At 38.0% G+C, this 19,116-nt stretch overlaps 2 protein-coding genes across 4 annotated transcripts; both read right to left on the bottom strand.

The window, feature by feature from the left end:
• Nucleotides 1–83: 83 nt before the first annotated feature.
• Nucleotides 84–12,217, bottom strand: LOC147169662 (uncharacterized). Of its 2 annotated transcripts, none has more exons than XM_086081730.1 (9): nucleotides 12,153–12,217; nucleotides 11,915–12,045; nucleotides 6,550–6,629; nucleotides 6,015–6,350; nucleotides 4,285–4,596; nucleotides 2,829–2,957; nucleotides 1,184–1,222; nucleotides 1,049–1,105; nucleotides 84–969 (listed from the first exon to the last, which is right to left on the bottom strand). In XM_086081730.1, exons 3-8 carry the CDS (start codon nucleotides 6,623–6,625, stop codon nucleotides 1,050–1,052), a joined length of 948 nt encoding a protein of 315 aa, XP_085937856.1. In that variant the 5' UTR covers nucleotides 6,626–6,629; nucleotides 11,915–12,045; nucleotides 12,153–12,217; the 3' UTR covers nucleotides 84–969; nucleotide 1,049. The 2 variants fall into 2 exon arrangements, with proteins under 2 accessions (XP_085937856.1, XP_085937857.1); XM_086081731.1 differs by having other exon boundaries at nucleotides 6,015–6,347.
• Nucleotides 12,218–13,061: 844 nt separating this feature from the next.
• On the bottom strand, nucleotides 13,062–18,588 carry jpt1a (Jupiter microtubule associated homolog 1a). 2 transcript variants are annotated; one of them, XM_086082647.1, is made up of 5 exons: nucleotides 18,460–18,588; nucleotides 16,596–16,738; nucleotides 15,077–15,171; nucleotides 14,459–14,486; nucleotides 13,062–14,284 (listed from the first exon to the last, which is right to left on the bottom strand). In XM_086082647.1, the coding sequence occupies exons 1-5, from the start codon at nucleotides 18,468–18,470 to the stop codon at nucleotides 14,151–14,153; spliced, it is 411 nt and encodes a 136-aa protein (XP_085938773.1). In that variant the 5' UTR covers nucleotides 18,471–18,588; the 3' UTR covers nucleotides 13,062–14,150. The 2 variants fall into 2 exon arrangements, with proteins under 2 accessions (XP_085938773.1, XP_085938772.1); XM_086082646.1 differs by having other exon boundaries at nucleotides 18,340–18,544.
• Nucleotides 18,589–19,116: the final 528 nt, after the last annotated feature.

Raw genomic sequence — 19,116 nt, 5'->3', positions numbered from 1 at the left:
GAGTTGCTTGGGGGGAAGAACAAAATCTGGTTTCACTCACTGGTGTTCTCTTCCCAGATGAAAAACAAGACAAATACGATTGATGATGTATGGCAGGAATATCAATTTAATACACAAACAAATCGCTTAAGAGTTTTAAAAAAATGAAAAAAGTAGGGTAAAAAAAAAAAGTCATCCTGTGTGCATTACAATTTCCATTAAAGTACATAAAACATACACCCACATTTCCCATATGATACAAATTTTGCATTGCGTGTTGCATATAAAATCAAAATTTTAAACTGTACAGATTACAAATACACTTTCATTAAAATGTGTCTTCAAACAATACAAACAAAACCAGCAAGGACCAGTTATGTGTGAAATTAATAATGAACCTTTTTGTCCTGCAGTTGAATTGTGTACTTTTGCACATGCTGATAAACCGCTGTTGTCAACGATGTGATGACGTATGTTTGGGCAGCAAAAAACACACGCACATACACAAACACAATAAGGCCCAATGCCTGAAGGAGTTAAGAAACACGGGACAGGCTGTAATGATATACAATTTTACACCGTATCATTTAGATTGGAGCCACGATAAAATTTACATTTATCTTTTAATATTTGTTGCATGCTACCAGAGCACACAGTACGAAGATACAAGATTGTATGGTTTCCCTGCACATAATGGGCCCATATGGTGGCGCTGCTTATCTGCTGGAATTAATAGAATACAAAAATAAAATTAGGATTTTGGAAATTCACATACTTTTGAATGGTCTGGAATACATATCGGACCCGGAAACCTGCAGTAGTTTATTTTGCTAGTTGTCCAAGTGGTGCTACATATAGAGTCATGATTTGCTGAGCGTAGATTCAATTGTTAAAAAAAATATACATTGGAAGAGGATCTTGAAAAAATAATTGAAATATGGGGGGGGGGGGGGGGGCACGGAGACAGTAGGACGTGGTAGACAGCGCCTCCTGAAACAAAGATATAAATGCATTAAAAATGTCATGGTTGCTAAACTAAGTCGGTATTTAGGTATAATGAATACTGTACCTCATGCCTTGGTTTCCTGGCATTCGGGATTCACCAAAGGTTGAGCCTGTGGACAACCTTTATTGAAGAACATAAGGAACGTGAGAACACGCTAAATGGTTTTATTTAACAAGAGTCACATTTGCAAAAGCTTACCTTGCTCTGGATCTGATCTCGGTGGAGGAACTTGTTCTCCTGAAACAAAAATAGCATCATGCTACTGAGGATATAACCACATCCTGGGACGTAAACCGAATTCGGTTTCCAGTCAAACCCCAGAAAGGAAAGTGCCCTTCCCACACCCTAACCCAGGGATCGAAACTGTGACTTAACTACAATACACCCTAAACCAAACTGGACAAACGCAAAATTCGTATATCCTAACCCAGGATGGGAACTGGATTAGGCAGAAGACTACTGCCGGCCCACCGGGCAAATATGTAAATCTATATATACTGAACTTCGAACATGCAGTAATCAACTGTAGTTTTAACTTTCATTCACCACTTAATGGCAGAAATGTCTCATTTTTGCGCCAGAGCCGTGTATATATAGAGTTTGGCCAACTCCATTTCAGCAGGGTAACAAGATGGCGTCCATATGTCATGTGACCAGCAGTTGACCACTCACGCTGTGACGGTCACGCTCTGATTGGTCAACTGTTGGTCACATGACATATGGACGCCATCTTGTTACCCTGCTGAAACTCTCTCTATATACGGTTCTGAGTTGCGCTGACGCTGGGTCTTATACTGCCTTAGGCTACAACATGAGTAGGGTCAATATTTTGTTGCTGTGGATTTGGAATGATATACAGGACAAACAGCATGTCGGTAAATTTATTTATGTAAAAAAATAAAATGAAAATAAAAAGCCAAATGTGTTCTTGCACTTAATGTTGGTTTCTTGTTCAGCAATTTTGTGCCGTCGTTGAATGGTAATTTTTTATGCAACGGGGCCCTTTGCACTGGGAAAAAAAATGACAGTATGTGGTTATTTTGCTGTTTGCTTCAAACTCTTTGTTGTTGGGACTTTTATACATGCGTTGAGTATTATGACATTTTTAATTTAACAAAAGCACATATTTTTGTCTATATTTTAAGTGGAATTTTTGTCAAGCATCTTGTTAGAAAGAAGAAAAATTGTGGCCCCCTCCATTTTCGTTAACCCTACAATCAAGGTAAAAAGCGGGATAGTAAAAAAAAAAGAAAAGAAAAAAAAGGAGCCTTTAGTGCAAATTTAACTATTCCAGAGATCGTAACTGGGGTGTAACCTGGAGATTAGACCAGTTTAAGGCTACTGGGAATTTTGGGATGTAAACTGGACTAAAACCTAATCCTAACCATAGTGTCCAAAATGGAAAGGATAACCCCCATTTAACTCCGTGTATATACTTTATCTGAGGTTATTGTGGGCTGCTGCACTTGGGAACTCATTGACAATGATCAAAACTGGCACAACATTACTGAAGTTGAAAGCATGCTTGAACTAGCATGGAATGAGATGTGGAAACCTGCCTGTGGCTACAGCATGAGCTTACCTCCTTTCCTACAAGTTGTTAATGTGACCTTCTGTTGGGCTGAAATGTGAATCCAATTCAAATCGACATCGCAATGTAGTTAGTAAATTGCAAATGCGGCAATTTTGAATTAGTTATTTATGGATTTTGTTTATTGTAACACAAATTAAGTTAGTGCTCGTGTTAGAAAATACATAGGGAGAGGACCTTGAAAAAAAATGCATATTAAATGGCAATCACAATTGTGAGGGGAAAATGTGTAATTATGTGCAGTATACTTACTTCTACAACGCTTCCCCCTTAGCGTCAGAAACAGCAACAGTCCAACAATCAGGGACCCGATGACCACGACCGGTGCCCCTACTTTTGTAGCCACATTCAAGCCGTTCGCTTTTGAATCTTGTTCCTGCCCTACACAGGTAAACAATACATTACAGTAAGTATACTATCTAACGCAATACAAAAGACAGCTACAGTTGGTCTCATAAATTTGAGTGATCAGACAAAAAACTAATTTTTAATACAATTCAAATTATTAACTCATTCACTGCCATTGACGGCTATAGACGTCAAAAATTCATTTAAACTATTTCTATTAGTTTAACATTTTTTTCCCACTTTTGTTAACAAGAGTGTGAAAACCTAGAAACAAATATTGTACATTTAGAACAGATATAAAATTTGTCATGCGATTCATTACAATTAAAAAAAATTATCGCCTGACGCGTTAAAAAAAAGAGAAAAGATTATTAAAAATTAGGGGTGTCAGGCGATTTTTTTTTTTTTTAAATCGTAATTAATCGCACAACTTCACTAGTTAACTCACGATTAATCATACATTTTATATCTGTTCTAAATGTATAATAAAAAAAGTTCTAGGTTTTCATACTCTTGTTAACAAAAGTGGAAAAAATGTTGAACTAATAGAAATAGTTCAAATTAATTTTTGACGTCTAAAGCCGTCAATGGCAGTGAATGAGCTAACATAGAAATAAAGCAAATACTGTAATGAGATGGTCGACGTTCCGGGGGGAAAAAAATCTGCAACCTTGTTATTGTGAAACTCGTCGAGTGACATTAAAGGAACTTATCACGCCTGGACCAGCATGTGATCATTTTTGTTTTGAGTTACATTCAAAGGCTAGAGGAATCTGATGTAGAGATATAGTGTGATGCACTGCAGCTATAAAGCACGAGATAGAAAAGCAAGCAAAACAAAAGTTGCGGCCATCCGTCCAGTTCAGATTAAAGTACAACTGTAGCATTCATCTCACCCTTATTTACAAGCTTTTGTGAAATCTAAGCCACGCCCACCAACGTCTTTCACCACTAATAGAACTTGGCAAGAATTATTGGTGAGATTGCAAACCTGATGAACTCGTAACTCTCCCGAACTTTCCATATTGAATTATTAAAAGAAAATGATAATCATGATGGCGAAGATCTAAAAAAAAATTTTTTTCCAATGTACTGCGAAAGGTTGCATTTCTGGCTGTGCTAGTTCCAACTTGTCTTTCACAGCCACGCAAAACTTGTTTTGATTTGGAAGCAACATTAATCAAACTTCTTCTCACGCTCTTAACACACCTTGTTCATGATGCTCCAAATTTTGGAATACGTCGGACACACAAAAAAGCCAAAGAAAAAGCAAAAACGTGCATAATAAATCACCTGCCAATGCTTTTTAGACACATTGCTCTTGAAAATAAATAGCAGAAAACTGCGTGTGTTGACGCACCTGCAACATGGGACGTCTCCGGTATCTTCCAAATGGCCTCGTCGTCTTTGCCGCCACTAGCGTTGAACACCACGCAGCTGTACTGGGTGGCGTCCCGCCCTAGCGGCAGAGTCAGCTCGCTGGACAGGCTGAACAGTCCGTTTCCCAGCACCTTGCTCACCGTTTCAGCGTCCTGCTGCTGCGCGTTGGCCCCGACAAACCAGCCCAATCGGCCCTTGGGGTAGCCGCCTTCCGAGCGGCACGTCAGGGTGACTTCGGAGTTCGGGGTGGCGTTTGTCTGGGTGGTGTGGATGCTGGGTCTGCTGTATTTGGCTGAGAGAGATAGTGAACAGGAGAATTACACTCACACACAACTTGCAATTTTTTGCACGTAATTAATTAATTGATGATTATGACCGGTAGGAAAAATCTGCGGATGTCCCAATCCCATTTTTAACCCAAGTTCGAGTTATTTGTTTTTAAGTACCTGCCGATGCCAAGTATCAAACAGATACCTCGGAAATGTATTATGAAGAGAGAGAAAGAAAAAAAGAACGCATTCAAATTGTCAAAATTTGCTAATTTTTTAAAAAGTTCAATAAAGGTATTCGAACATGTTAACGTTTTAAGTCAGCAGTGGTTTAAGACAAGCAAATAAATTAAATTTTATTCTTGATCGACCCCAATTTCCGATTTTTTATCTATAGCAAAAACATTATTTTGCCACTCAAAAGTTAGTTAAAAAAAAGTCAGAATTATTTGAAAATGTTGCAATCTAATTGGGATATAACAAAAAAAAAGTCCAATCTTCAAGAGCCCCTATCCAGCCTGTTTTCCATGTCTCTCTCCTCCGACGCAGCTGAATCCAATCAAGCGCATCAGCTCAAGCTTTGTAGAATAATAACCTGCCCGATAACGACCCTGATCATGAATCAGGTGTGTTGGTGGAGAGAAATGTGGGAGAACAGGTTGGATAGGGGCTCTCGATGACCGGACTTGGGCACCCCTGATTCAGGAGAATACCTTTTAAAAGAATAAAGTCTGACTTTTATGGGCATAAAATTATAATGTTATGAGAAAATTCATAATTTTGCCAAATAAAGGTTATAGAAAGTCAGAATTTGACAGAAATTAAATATAATAAATAATATTTCTTTTTTTTCTTTTTTTTAAGTCCCCTTAAAAAACTCAGTCCCCTTAATGTTTTTAAATGAAATTTTATAAATTAAATTCAGATTTTTACAATTTTAATTGAAATAAATAAATAAATAATACAACTAAAAATAATTAAGTTGTAATATTATGAAAAGAGAATTCTGCAAGTCTTAAATTTTACTGGCATCAAGTCATAATGATAAAAATATGTAAACATATTGTATTTCGGTTTTTGGTCGTTAAAGTGGCTTTATGAAAACAGTTCCATGAAATTTGCAATTTTATGCTAATTCAAATATAATAAGAAAAACATGCAAAAGCGTTTAGAAAAAAGTTCTAATTTTATGAAAGTAAGGTAATGAGACAAGAAAAGCACAAATTTAGCAAAATAAGTTTAAGTACAAAAAGTGCGAGTCATAAATGGCTGAAAAGACTTTTTACTACTACACTTTTATATACTTTTTTTTATGATAATAAAGTCATAGTCATAGAAAAAAGTTATTTTTCTCCAGATTTTTTTAGGCTTTATTCCAAATTAAAATGAAATATTGGGCATGTGGAGAATTTGCTCCGCAGCTGTGTTCGACGACCCTCACCCGTGACATGAAGGCTGGCTGATCTGCTGTTTGAGCCGCTGTCAGTAATCACCGTGCACGAGTAGTTGTCATCGTCGGTCACGCTGGTGTTGGTGATTAGCAGGGACACGTTCAAGGACTTGTTGTTCCATGACGGCTCAGCAAACGAATAGCCTGGATTGGACTCCAGTCTGTTCTCGTTAAACTTCAGAACCCTCAAACGGTTTTTCCTCCAAACAACGGTCTCCACGGTAGGATCATCCACCTCCCGTGAGATCTTGATCATGCATTCCACGACAGACGGTTGACCGTACTGGCCCAAGTTATCTTTCTTGCAGTCCAACGTCACGAAAGCTGCTGGAAATAAAATTACTTTTTTTTAAGTCACAGTGCCATGAAAATAATTTGCCCTCCTCTTCTCATTGTTTTTTTTTTTTTTGCATTGTTTGTGACGATTTTAGCCTTAGCCTAATGACTTGGACTGCGTTAAAATAAAGACGACTGATATGAGATACGCCAGATGCTCTTGTGTAGATTGTGTAAGAGCAGAACTTACATTTCAATGCATTTTGCCCAATAACGAAGACCATCATCAGCAGCCACAACACGTTACCAGCGGAGGCCATTGTCATCGACCTGCGAATGGACATGGGAGAAGTCGTTTCACATAACACCAAACCAAATCTGTAGCAAATCTGTAATCAGATGAGTTGTTTTGATCTCAGTCTTAAACACTGGTTCCTAGGAAGGAACAAAGACCCCATTGAAAAGAAAAATTGTAATGTTTAAGATAATAATAAAAAAAAATGAATACAGTAAATCCGCTGGTATTCGATTAAAAATAAAGTTTTTATTATATAATATTATATATATATATATATATATTATATAAAATGTAATATTTTGTTATATGTCTGTTATCTATTTCTATTATTGTATTCTAAAATTAGGAAAATACTTTTTCCCCCCAAATTAAATCGGGACCTGAGGAGAAAATTCTTAACAAGCTTTAAAGTAATAGGAGCAATGATTAATCGACAACTTATCAATTATAAACATTTATAATTTCGTTTTTATTATTGGTAAATCATTTAGAGAGCTTACTTAATTTGAAATTGTAGAAATTCTCAGAATCTTTGCCTCTCAAGAGTAAATATTCTCATTAATATATTCCACCATGAAAGCAGACTAATTATCTTCGTGTTGAATCAAAATAAAACAAACATCGGCCTTTACTTTGGAAAATTTGCATTGGCATGATACTGCATGCTGTGATGTATTACCCCACGTAAAATTTTCCAGTTGGGCTCTGGTGTGGAATTTGTAAGTTTGTTTGTGTCTTTTCTTTTATAGGCAAGTTGGATCGGTTCATAAAGAGGCCACCCTTCCAGCTATTGTGCAATCTGATAACGATCTCTGTTTTCACTTTTCTTTTCTGAAGCACGGCCATTAGATTTGCCTATTGAGTGAGGGAAGTTGCTGTTGCACTGGTAAGGGAAATGAAGCATTTTATCAGAAATGGACAAGATGTTAACCAACTCATACATGAACTGGTCCAAATGTAACTAATGTGTATGATGGTGGCTTGTTTGCATTTTTCGAGGGAGTATTATGGACACGCTTGACATTTTACTTTTTTTTATTTTTTTTTAAGTGAGTTTCTTTTCTTGTGAATTCCATCTTAATTTATGGTTTTCAGATTTTTATATTTAAAATGATAACTTGCATGTGAAATTACAATATAATATAATTAATATAACACCAACAGTGGATTTAAAAAAAATAAAATAAAAAAAAGTTTACACACCCCTGTTCAAATGCCACGCGTGGTATAAAAATAGGAGATCAAGGTAAATTATTTCAAATATGTTTCAACCATTCATGTGATCTATATCTTGTACATATGCAACTGGGGGGGGGGGGTGAATCACAATTAAGCTTTTCAAGAGGTGAAGAAAAATAAATACCAGATAATGATAAAGGGTGCATACCACCGTTTCATTCTATTTTCTACTTTAAAAAAAAAATCCAGTTTTACAGGTTTGTCGCGTAAAGTCCACTTTAAACATAGCATCCTGTACTAACCACAATCTTTCCATTTAATACACACTACTAGTACTTCCTCAATTATAATCCACAAAACATGCGCATCATAAACTAGTTCTTTGCAATCACATTTCACACGTGGAAGTTGCACATAATGAGTGAGCGGCAGTTGTACTTTAGACTTCATACAGTAAAGTTGAACTCAATGATAACTAAACCTGTTGGGCGGCATATTACAACAGAATGGAAAAACTAACCGTATGAAACAATAACGACAAGCTACTGACCGTTAACATTAAAAGTTTATTCAACCTACAGGAAGGGAGTAAGAAGTTAAGTTTCCTGCGTCTGCTATTCCTCAACTCACTCATGAGACTTCCAAAGTCCAAAAACAAGCTCTGAGGTCAAAATCATGTGAGAACCAAAATGGTAAATACCGCCAAATCTTTTTTTTCTTTGTGAAGCCGCCATAAATTGGTGAAAACTAAAGCAAAAACTTCGAACAGGAAATAAAATATGGTTGATTTAACATTTTAGGCAGCAAACAAGTTAATGTTGCAGTACCTTCCACTGTTTCTAACCTTAGTTGTCTTCCATATTATCAGGGAAGTAAATACAGGAGACCCTCGTCCTCCATTGTTGATTTGTTCAATACGGTCTTGTTATTTATTATTAGTATTATTATTATTTGCCGTTTCCTATGGAGTATGAGCAGCGGTGTCCAGAGAGCGCAGCTGAGAGGGAACATCTACACCACACATTCTTTCAAGGGATGGAGTGCTCATGTCATAAAAATGTTTTGGGCTGATTTAAAAAAAAGGGGGGGGGGGGGCGTTTAGTTTAGTCTTCATGTGTTTGTCTTTAGGATTATAAAAAAATATGTAGTGTTCTGAAAACAGAATATTTCATGAAAGTTGTGTATTTTTTAAACAGTGCAGTGGTGTTAGGAAAAAGATAAAAAACAGTAAAAAAAAAAAAAAGTGAGGGAAAAAATGTGCTGGGTTGTTTTCCCGCTTGCGAGCTAAGCTGTGGTATTTGAGCATTTCGGTGTACTGAAGTTGAAATAATTTTAAATGTAACATTCTTAAAAAATGTTGTTCGGCGGGTAAAACCGCTCACTTCAGACACACGGATCGGAGTACCGATACCGGCCTGATACCAATACTTGCCCATCACTAATTGTTTTATATTTATAGCCTAGAAGTTTTTTTTAAATAATTATTTTTACTGTAATGTAATTATGATTTCACTGCATTTGCTTAGGTAAGTAGTAGACGAGAGCGTGTTTAGACTTTTATTATATTTTTGGGGAAAAACATAATTATCTAAATTAATTGACTTTTTACCAGATCCCCCCCCCCCCCCCCAAAGGACAGAGGTGGTGATGTTGCTACTTAAACAAACAAACAAACAAATACAGGGGAAAAGTTTAATATCTAATTAAAGGTGGGGTTGTTATTTTTTTCCAGTAAAGTCGTAATTATTTTAGAAGTATAAAGTCCGAGTTTTATAAGATTTTTTTTCCTCCAAAGAAGTCTGATTGCAACAAACTTTTCAGACATAATTATTATTATTTATTTTTTTGGAATACATCATCTACAAGAAAAACATGGCGACATGCATAGAAGTCGCAAAAGAATAATAAAAATAAAGATTAAAGTTGCAGTTATGCAAATTCATTTTATGACAAAAAAAGGTCATACTGTTACAGGGAAAAAAGCTAAATAAGGAGGACGGAATTTAAAAAAATATATATAAAATCATATTAACAAATATTTTTTGTAGAAAAATCAAAATATCACTACAATACAATACATTATGTTTGAGGAAAAAGGTAACACTATTCAAAACATGTTTTGACATTACAAAATTATAATTATTATTATTATTTACAATCAGTGAGAATTGTGAGAATACTCTTTTGAAAATAATGTAATAATTTCCATTTTTAAAAATGCAAATTACAATCCAAAATAAAATGTAGTAGTAATAACACTAATAAAATTGCAGAAAATACATTTTGCCAGCATACTTTTTTTTAGGTGGACCTCTCTCACTTCTGACCATTAATAATGTGATTTGTTATTATATTAAAAAATAATAATAATCAGGATTAAGCTAAATTAGACTAAAGGACAGTAGGGGGAGCCCTGATGAATAGAAAACAATGTCTGCAAAACACACACAAAAATATCCATCCATCCATTAATCTATCATCTAAACAGCCCCCCCAATAGTGTAGTCCGAAGCCCAAAACTCACAACTGTGAGGAAGACATGCTAACTGCTCATCCGCAGAACATATAATGTTACATACACAGAAAAAAACGTGTCACATTTAAAAGAAATGATGAAGCGATCTTTTGCATACTTGAACCACTGAACACAGTTGCTTGAAGAGGAGCAAAGTTATTTTTACTCTTCATGCCTCACTTCACAGCCTGTAAACACTGATAAACAATCCTGCGAAGTGACCTAGTTGTACCAAGTGCATGCCCGCACTGTTGAATCTGGTGCTTCTCAAACATGGGGGGGGGGGGGGGGGGTCCACTGGTGGACCCTAAACTTGCATGTGGCTACCAATAAATAATGCCGCATCATTTTAAATGCTAAACCAGTCACTCCATCTCTAATGCTATTTCTCATGTGCAGTTGTACAGGTGAAGCTTGGCTAAGACTAAATATTTGTGGCTTGGCAGCACATACCTTGGGTCAAAAATTTACAAACGTGGATGAATCACTGCAACGGCAATGATTCCGCTCGTTTTGGATGTTTCTTAGTAGGAACTAAACTTTTTTAAAGTTTTTGTTTTTTTAAACTAGTCGCAAAACCAATCGGGGTCGCTAAATTAGTCACGCTGATTGTGCTTGTATTTGTATGGCTTATCTCTTTTTGCAGCCAAGATGCAGCTAAAAATCATGACTTCCGCTAAACCCACCCAGCCATTTCCAATATAATTTGTCCTCATTAGAGACTCACTGGTGAGTCACTGCTCCTTGCAAATCTTTTGCAGTCAATTACAATTTGAAGCCTGGAATGCCTGCTCAATCGGATTCGGGTCAGGTGATGGATTTAGCCATTGCATAACAATCCACTTTTTCTTGCCTTAAGAACTCATTGGTATGCTTCGGGTCACTCTCCATCTGCACTGTGAAGCGCCATCACATGAGTTCAGAAGAATTTGCCTGAATATGAGCACGTGAAACACTTCAGACATAATTCAACCTGCTGCTTTGGTCAGAAGTCACATGGTCAATAAATACAAAGGAAGCAGTTCCATTGGCAGCCACACGTGCCCACGAAATGACACTGCGACGCTAAGGCTAAAGTTATGGTTTCACATGGACCGGCTGATAAAACTGTGGCGACCAAACATTCAAGTACATTATTCAAGTATTATTGAATTTATGTTAGGAAGGAATTTAGCGGAAATAATAATACCCGTTTGAGTTTGACCCCTGTGAATTACAGTCAATGAACCTAAGGGAGTAAGATGGAGTGAAAACTCGCAAAAGAACAGGGCGAACATGCGAAAACTAGGGATTGAGATTCAAACCCTGAAACATGGCAGTCCCTGGCCTGGACCCAAAAAGCTTGAAAACCTCTCGTCTAATCATGACAAGTCTTTATAATATATATATTTTTTTATTGACAGAATACCAATTGACAATGCTGTAACAAATATTGTCAATGTAACAACAAATAAAAAACAACAATTTATAATTAGTTTTATGACAAGCGCCACGCGAGCGAAAGTGCTTTCCTTGAAACGCAGTGAGAGTTTACCTTGCACGTAAATGTCCCCCCTTAAAGCGAAAACGTTACACACCTTACACAAAGGATCAAAACACGCGTTAGTGAACACGCTGACTCACCTAAAGCATGTCGTTTGGTCGTGGGTGGACGTGAAGTCAGTGTGCGACGGACGACAATACTCCACTCTCCTCTTGGCTACGCAGCTGCAGCGCCAGACTCTTTGTGGTTTCGGAGCTCACTGGCAAAATGCCTATAGAAATTCCCGGTTTACTTTCACTTTCGGTATGAATGTTGACGACAATTGAGAGAGGCAGGGCCAAACAGAGCGGGACGAGAACGAGTCAGCTAATCATTTACCCTCAATGATTTGTCGTAGATCAGTGGAAGTTGAAGACCGTTGAGTAGGGGGTGACGGGTGTGTGTGTGTGTGTGTGGGGGGGGGGGGGGTTAACCCATGTAAAGCACTTTGAGTTTCCTCTTTTTGTAATTTTAGATAGATAAGTGCTGTCAATTAAAGTATAATCTACATAATCACAAAAAATTAGTTTGACATCGGATGGCTACGTTAAAGGTAGCACAGGTTGTGTTTGAGCAATAAACATAACTACATGCATTAAAGTAAAGCATTTAATATGTTTGTGTTTGACATTCAGAATATTTTTTCGTCAAAATATTGGGGTCATTTCCCCCCCATTTTAAATTGCAAGTAAATAACTGATTAGAAAAAGAGGATAAGTGTGTGCAGTGGATAATTTTATTTTTTTGAAGATGTCCTCATACCATTAAATTTCTAAAGAATTAACACAACCAGGTGCTCTTCAAATTTGGCGGGCAAAAAATGTTGATAAAAAAGCCTTTTTAATTAAGCGATAAATCGTGATTAATCTCAATTCTGAGATGTGATTAATCTGATTAAAAAAATTAATTGTTTGACAGCTCTATTATATATATATATATATATATTATATAAATGAAAAAAATAGGTACATACAGAAGCATTACAACTTTGTTCTCAAAATGTTGACTTTCTAAGGTCATTTATTGTCGAATGACTTGAGAAAGATTTTTCACATGACATTACAATTTTATCCACGCAAATTTACAACTTTTTAAAAAATTGACATTCCTTTGTAATAACTAGACGATTGTAAGAGCATGGAGAAACGCTGCGTTTTTAAACCAGCATTGCAGCCCTCCATTTTTTCCCCCTCTGGCATTTTGTCTCAATTCCTGTTATTCCCGCAAGCGAATAAAAACAAACAATCGTGGTCTGAATTGATTTTTAATGTCAATTTTCCACTTGTGCCATTTCTTCAATTCAAACGTCTGCAAGCGACTTTAACATCCAGCATGAGGACAAAAAAGTAACAACAAAAAGCCAGCACAGGATGCCAACGGAAGTCGTGACAGTTGGACGTCACACACAACGATCTGGCTGTTTGGCCATAGAAGCAGTGAGATAATGAACATTTACATCTACAGAAGAAACAAAAGGCTGAGCTGTGTCATAAGGTCACTTGTCAAATGTAGGACAGGTTGTTTAACATCAGGCCCAACAACATTCTGCTGGCTTGCAATGTAAAACAAGGACTGCTTTGCATGCGACCAGACAATCCAACCTTGACTGAGTTTGAAACGCAAAAGAGGCACACTTCGTTTCAGAGTGAACATGAGCGGTAAAACATCGAGAGGTTAGCCACGATACAAAAAAGGCAAAATTTGGAATACTGGGGATTATTGATGTTCTTAAATTATTATTATTATTTTTTAAATACCATAACCAGTAAAAAGATTGAAATTGCCATGCAGTCACAATACAACAACATGTTTCTATCACAGGAAAATATTTTAAAAAGGCTTCACAGGAAGAGTTTCTTATCACTTGTAAGTCAGATTCAGGACCAAACGGGCATGCGGGGAGGTTCAAATCCGAACCAAATTCAAAAGTGAAAGCTTTCTGTTGATGTTTGTGTCGTCGCCTGCAGTTTGTGCCCCATTGTCATGGGAGGGGGGGGGGGGGGGGGTGTGTCGACGAGTTACCGTACGTTGATACGGGGGGGATGAGATTCTTGCGGCCTTTCTGCGGGTGAAGATAACGAAGGACCAAACGGCTGACTTTGAAAGACATAAAGTGCTTCTGTCAAAAATAAATAACAACGGTACAAAATGGTTCCAACGAGGAGGTATCAAAACAATGCACTTGAGATGTGGAGGAGGACTGGCACTAAGGGAAACATCAGAGGGGAGGTCCGAGGTACCGTTACAGGGTGGGGAAGGGGTCCCAGTTTGAGATGTGTGGAGGAAAGGAGAAATAGGGAAGGGGTGGTGGTGGTGGTGGGCTTGCTTGGCAGCGATTCAACCCAGTATGAGGCTGGACTTTCCTCCGGGGGGATTCCTACGTCCGGAGGGTGGTCCCGCTGCCGGATCCTCAGCTGGAGGGGCGTCATCTTGACGCTCGGGGGCAGCTGCTGCCTCAGCCGTGTCATTGCCTGGACACGCAGATGCAAACGGAATTGCAATATTAGGGGGGAATGACAATTAGATCATTTTTTCTAAATCATTCAGCCCTCATGGTTTTGATCATAAGTTGGCAGAAATATAACAATGTGCATGCAACAGGCAAAGCTTGTTTGTTGACATGATGGGGAAAGAAATATACTCACCATTGTCACATACAGGCGTGTCTCTATCCTAAAACAAAACGGGATCGTCATCAAAGCTCACAATGGAAATTCTTACTTGAATCAAAAATAGTCATTATATTAATATTATCTTCTGTCGAAACAATTACTGGCCCATTTGGTTTTGGCAACAACAAAAAAAGATGACGTGTCAATGTTGAAACTTAATCAATCTGCAAATGTAATCATTGACAGGGACTAAACTGAAAGTCAAACATTAGTACGCAATGTGACCTGTACAACTTGAATCAATCGCAAACGTTCCCACCATTTTCCTGCTCGTACTCTTGGCAAGAGGACAAAAATGTAAACAAATGCAAGTTTAGTGAAGCAGAAGCTGAGGGATTTCACTTCCTGTTGTCATTTCTCCGTCTTTTAATTTACTGCTATGAGAGGACAAGTAAAGTAAACAATATCCAGATGTGTACAATACTGCCTATCTGTACTTGCATCCATGTAAATAATAAACTACAAGTTCATTAAATAATTGCACTATTTCTGAAAAAGGTAAGTTCTTGTGCATTTCTGCTTTGGCACTGGCTCAGTCAGCATGTTGCACTTCCCTGTTGTGCACCTCATGACCAGGAAACTCATCTTTACCAATGAGGGGGCGTCTGCTGAGTTCACAGAGTTGGTGGCGCCTCTCCTAAGGGGGGCTGACGACTCGCCGCACAGGACCCCTGTCGGCTTCCCACCTGGAAAAAGTGGACATGACGGGCATCGTGACAGACCAGCCTTTGAGACATTCGAGTCATAGCTATGCAATGTCTGTTGCGATCTTTATGCAATCATTCAGAAAGAAACGGTGAGTGTGGTTGACACCGTCAGGAAAACATGACAGCTACTAGTTACAACATGGATAATGCAAACACTAACTTCCATTTAGTTTATATACATCATTATACCCACATTACACCTGTACAGTGTCCTAAAAGTCACTTACAGGCGATGCTTCAACATTATCCCATGAATAAACAAGGGTATTTTAGCTTATGCTAAACGGTTAGCAATCGCGATTAGCATTAGCGCGCTAGTGATTACCACTTAAGGTGAACAAACACTATCATTTAGTTTACACATACATAATTATATCTACATTACACATGTACAGTAATCGTTTCTTAAAAATCACTTACAGACGATGCTTTGACATTATTCCATGAGTAAACAAGGCTAGAGCTAGCTGTTAGCTGTTAGCTACATGAGGTCAATAACTTCCTGTTCCTGTCTTCTTCTGGGCACGTTTAGTGCATGACTACCCTCTACTAGTTAAGTGATGAACACCTAAAACCGAGTAAAAGGTTACACTTTGGAATAATTACAGCCCAAATGTTTTTCAGGACATTCAGAATTTACTTTCTTGGCTTTTGGGGAAGCTTAATGTGCTGTATTGTATTTAATAAAAACCCACTAAGTCAGTGAACGTTTTTAAGCAAAAACATCCGCCATTCGGCCACCAGATGATGCACTAACAAATTAAATAAAGATCAGATCACAGCCATCTTTCCAATTTGCGTCTGGAGAAAAAAATAGTTCGGCCCAAAATGGTTCCGGCAGAAAATATAAGTCAACTTATCCAACTTGGTTGACTTTTATTCCCAGCCGTACTCAGCGTGTTAAAGTAGCTGCTAATTAGCCCTTCTATGGTGTTTCTCATTAAATGTTAGCATTATGCTAGCAAACTTTCGATGTTAAATGCTTTGGTTGTACATTTTGGTGTTTATATAAACAACATTTATTCTTTTTTTGTTTTGTGTCGGTTACAGTAACCACCTGGGAGTGGCGAATAAACAGTCAATTCTAAATTTAGAATAGAATAAGTTATCGGTCTTGAGGAACAGGAAATTATTGGTATTGGTATCATCTTAGGGGGAAAAATGATCATGTATTCCTAATAAATGTAGTTCAATATGATTTAAAAACTCCATATATGTCCTGGAAATGTTTTTGAGTGTGTGAAAGCTCATGCCCATTTTGATTGAGTGTTACGCTGTTACGCCTTCCGTGAGAGTGGAATGGAACGGGAGAAGCAATACTAAACCCATATAATATGTTGGGTTTTAGTGATTACTTCATATTTTGCATCTTTCCACTGTAAAATTGCATTCAAGGCGAGTACCTGGCGGATTATTCCGTCTATTAGCGTAGGGGTCTTCCGGCTCGGCAAAAACGCTGGAGGCCATCTTGTCTTTGCGGACGGGAGGTTTGTCCGCGTCTGCGCCAAAAGAGATGTTGGAGGCGCCGCCCGGAGGACGCAGAACCCTGAGAAGAAAAATTTGCAGTATCATGCATCAGTATGCTACCATGTGTCAACCAAGAGGAGTCAAAAGGTCAAAGGTCATATACAGCAAGGTCTGACCAGTATAGATTTTTTTTAGGCCAGGTCGAAAAAGAATCTGACTAAAATATATGATGAATAAAATAACTGTTTTGTTGTCTCTAATACAAATACATCATATATTAATAATAATATAAATATATATTTGCATACCTAATTCACAAGAAGGCTTTAAAATCTTAAATGGTTTAACATTAAAATGCTAAATAGTTTTTGTCCAATGTATCAAATACTGCAAAATACCTGTATTGTGCCATCATTTTTTACTTCATTTCTTCAAATAACAGCCGCTGTGTTTACTCATTCAATAGCAAAGAGCACCACACATTTATCTGAAGGAGACTTCTATTCTCCTGAAGCAGACAAGTGTGTGAATGCTTTGGCCAAGTAACAACATTTTGCACTTTCTGCATGGCTGGTTGAGTATTTTGTCTGTCATATGCCTGTCAAACCTCCACAACTTCATGCTCTTTTTCAGTTGCCAGTTATGTCCTGCTGCTTTTTACGTCACACTCTTTATGAAGTTGGAGTGGAACAAGCCTAACAGTACCACCTTGTGGAAATATAAAGGTTAGTACATCTTATTGGAGACACAGTTTGTCATTTGGAGTGTCTGTTTTACTTTTTCTCAAGTACAAGAGCCAAACAATAACTTCTCAAATTGACACTAAGTACCATCAAAAAATAAACAAATACTCAAACACATCAAGTTAGCGCTTTTTATTATTATCATAACATTCTTAATATTCATGACGACAGTGATCCTTCCGTCTTCCGTCTCATACCTAATGTTATGTAAACTATGTCCATTCATGTCAATCGTATAAAAAAAATGTATAGCTCTTTAAAAATGAAATGTAATCAATGAACTAGTGTTTTCATCGTCATAACGTTCGTTTCAGTTTCAAAATTGGACAGTGGCCTCTTTGTTGCCTCTCTCTCTCTCTCTCTCTCTCTCTCTCTCTCTCTCTCTCTCTCTCTCTCTCTCTCTCTCTCTCTCTCTCTCTCTCTCTCTCTCTCTCTCTCTCTCTCTCTCTCTCTCTCTCTCTCTCTCTCTCTCTCTCTCAAGTAAGTGATGGGGAAGCCCACACGGGTGGCCCCACCCTACTGGAACTTCCCACGCTGCGAAGGCCAAAAATATCGTTTGCTTTTCGCATCGGTTTTTATGAAAATGTATACAAACAGTAAATCGGTCAGTAGGATTAGGTGAATGATGAATTGAAAAGGCAGTTGTACTCGAAAATACCGGTGTCTTTCATTCATGGCTAGCTGACTGCAAGGTGTACAAAGGGACATGTGCTACAATGCTAGTAGCTGGGTTTTTTTTTTTAGGCTTGTTCAACGAGGCCTTTATTTTAGCAGTGCGACTACGTTTCTAATTTATATGTGACTCAAAACAAATACTGGCAAAGGGTTCGGCACAAGAGGACGTTTAGAATGTTCACGATGCTATAGTCTGGCTGGCTAACGGCATAATGGTGGTAGTGATGGAAAGCGCGGACATTTTTTAAATTATTTTTTTTACCTGGAGCTGTTTTTAGAATCGGGCTCCATCCCTTGATATGTCGTCGTGGTCGTCATTTTCACAGTAGTCGCAATAAAAACAGAACGGAATATACGTGTGTTCAAGTGTGGAGTATTTTACCGCCTCATCATTGTCCGTCCAAAGCAGTTGCTGCTTGAATCAACCTGCCTCCGATCTCGGTGTGATGCGATGACGAGTTAGATGCTATGGACGAAAAAATGTCCCTTCCGGTGCTACCTTGAAAATAAAGGTACCGCCATTGATAACGAAAGAGACCACATCCGTTCATTTAGAGTCTGTGCTCGTGTAGGATATTTTTGACAAAATTATGGCATGTCACTTTTGCAACAAAATGTGATTTTACGCTTTAAATAATTTTAAGCGATATATTACCAAAGCATTTTAAACCAAAAGGTTTAACCTATGGACTTTTATTTTGGGGGGATTTGAAGGTGCAGCGAACATTGGCAACTTCTCTAAACCGATGGAGTATATGCCATGGGAGGAGGCGGGACTTCTGACATCCTGGTTTTTACACATCAGCTTTGTTTCCGTTTTCAGTTTGCGACGTGTGGTCCGCGTCCGAGTTGTTACGCTTCCGCCTTTGTGCCCCTCGGTTGCGCGTTCGCATCGACGGGTGCGAGCGTGTAGTGCCCTAGTGTCTGTTTCAGTTGTCCGAAGCATTTCACAGAGTTGAGACGCAGGGGTGGGAGTGTTTGAACGCTGCCATCAGTGGCATCTACCCCATACTAGTGGTTGACAACTGCAAGCACCCAT

This window comes from Leptonotus elevatus, chromosome 8 (genome assembly GCF_054856555.1).
Source record: "Leptonotus elevatus isolate MCC_2025b chromosome 8, RoL_Lele_1.0, whole genome shotgun sequence".
In the NCBI taxonomy this organism is placed as follows: Eukaryota; Metazoa; Chordata; class Actinopteri; order Syngnathiformes; family Syngnathidae; genus Leptonotus; species Leptonotus elevatus.
Note: the sequence above shows the minus strand (reverse complement) of the source record. Positions and strands in the feature narration are given on the sequence as shown.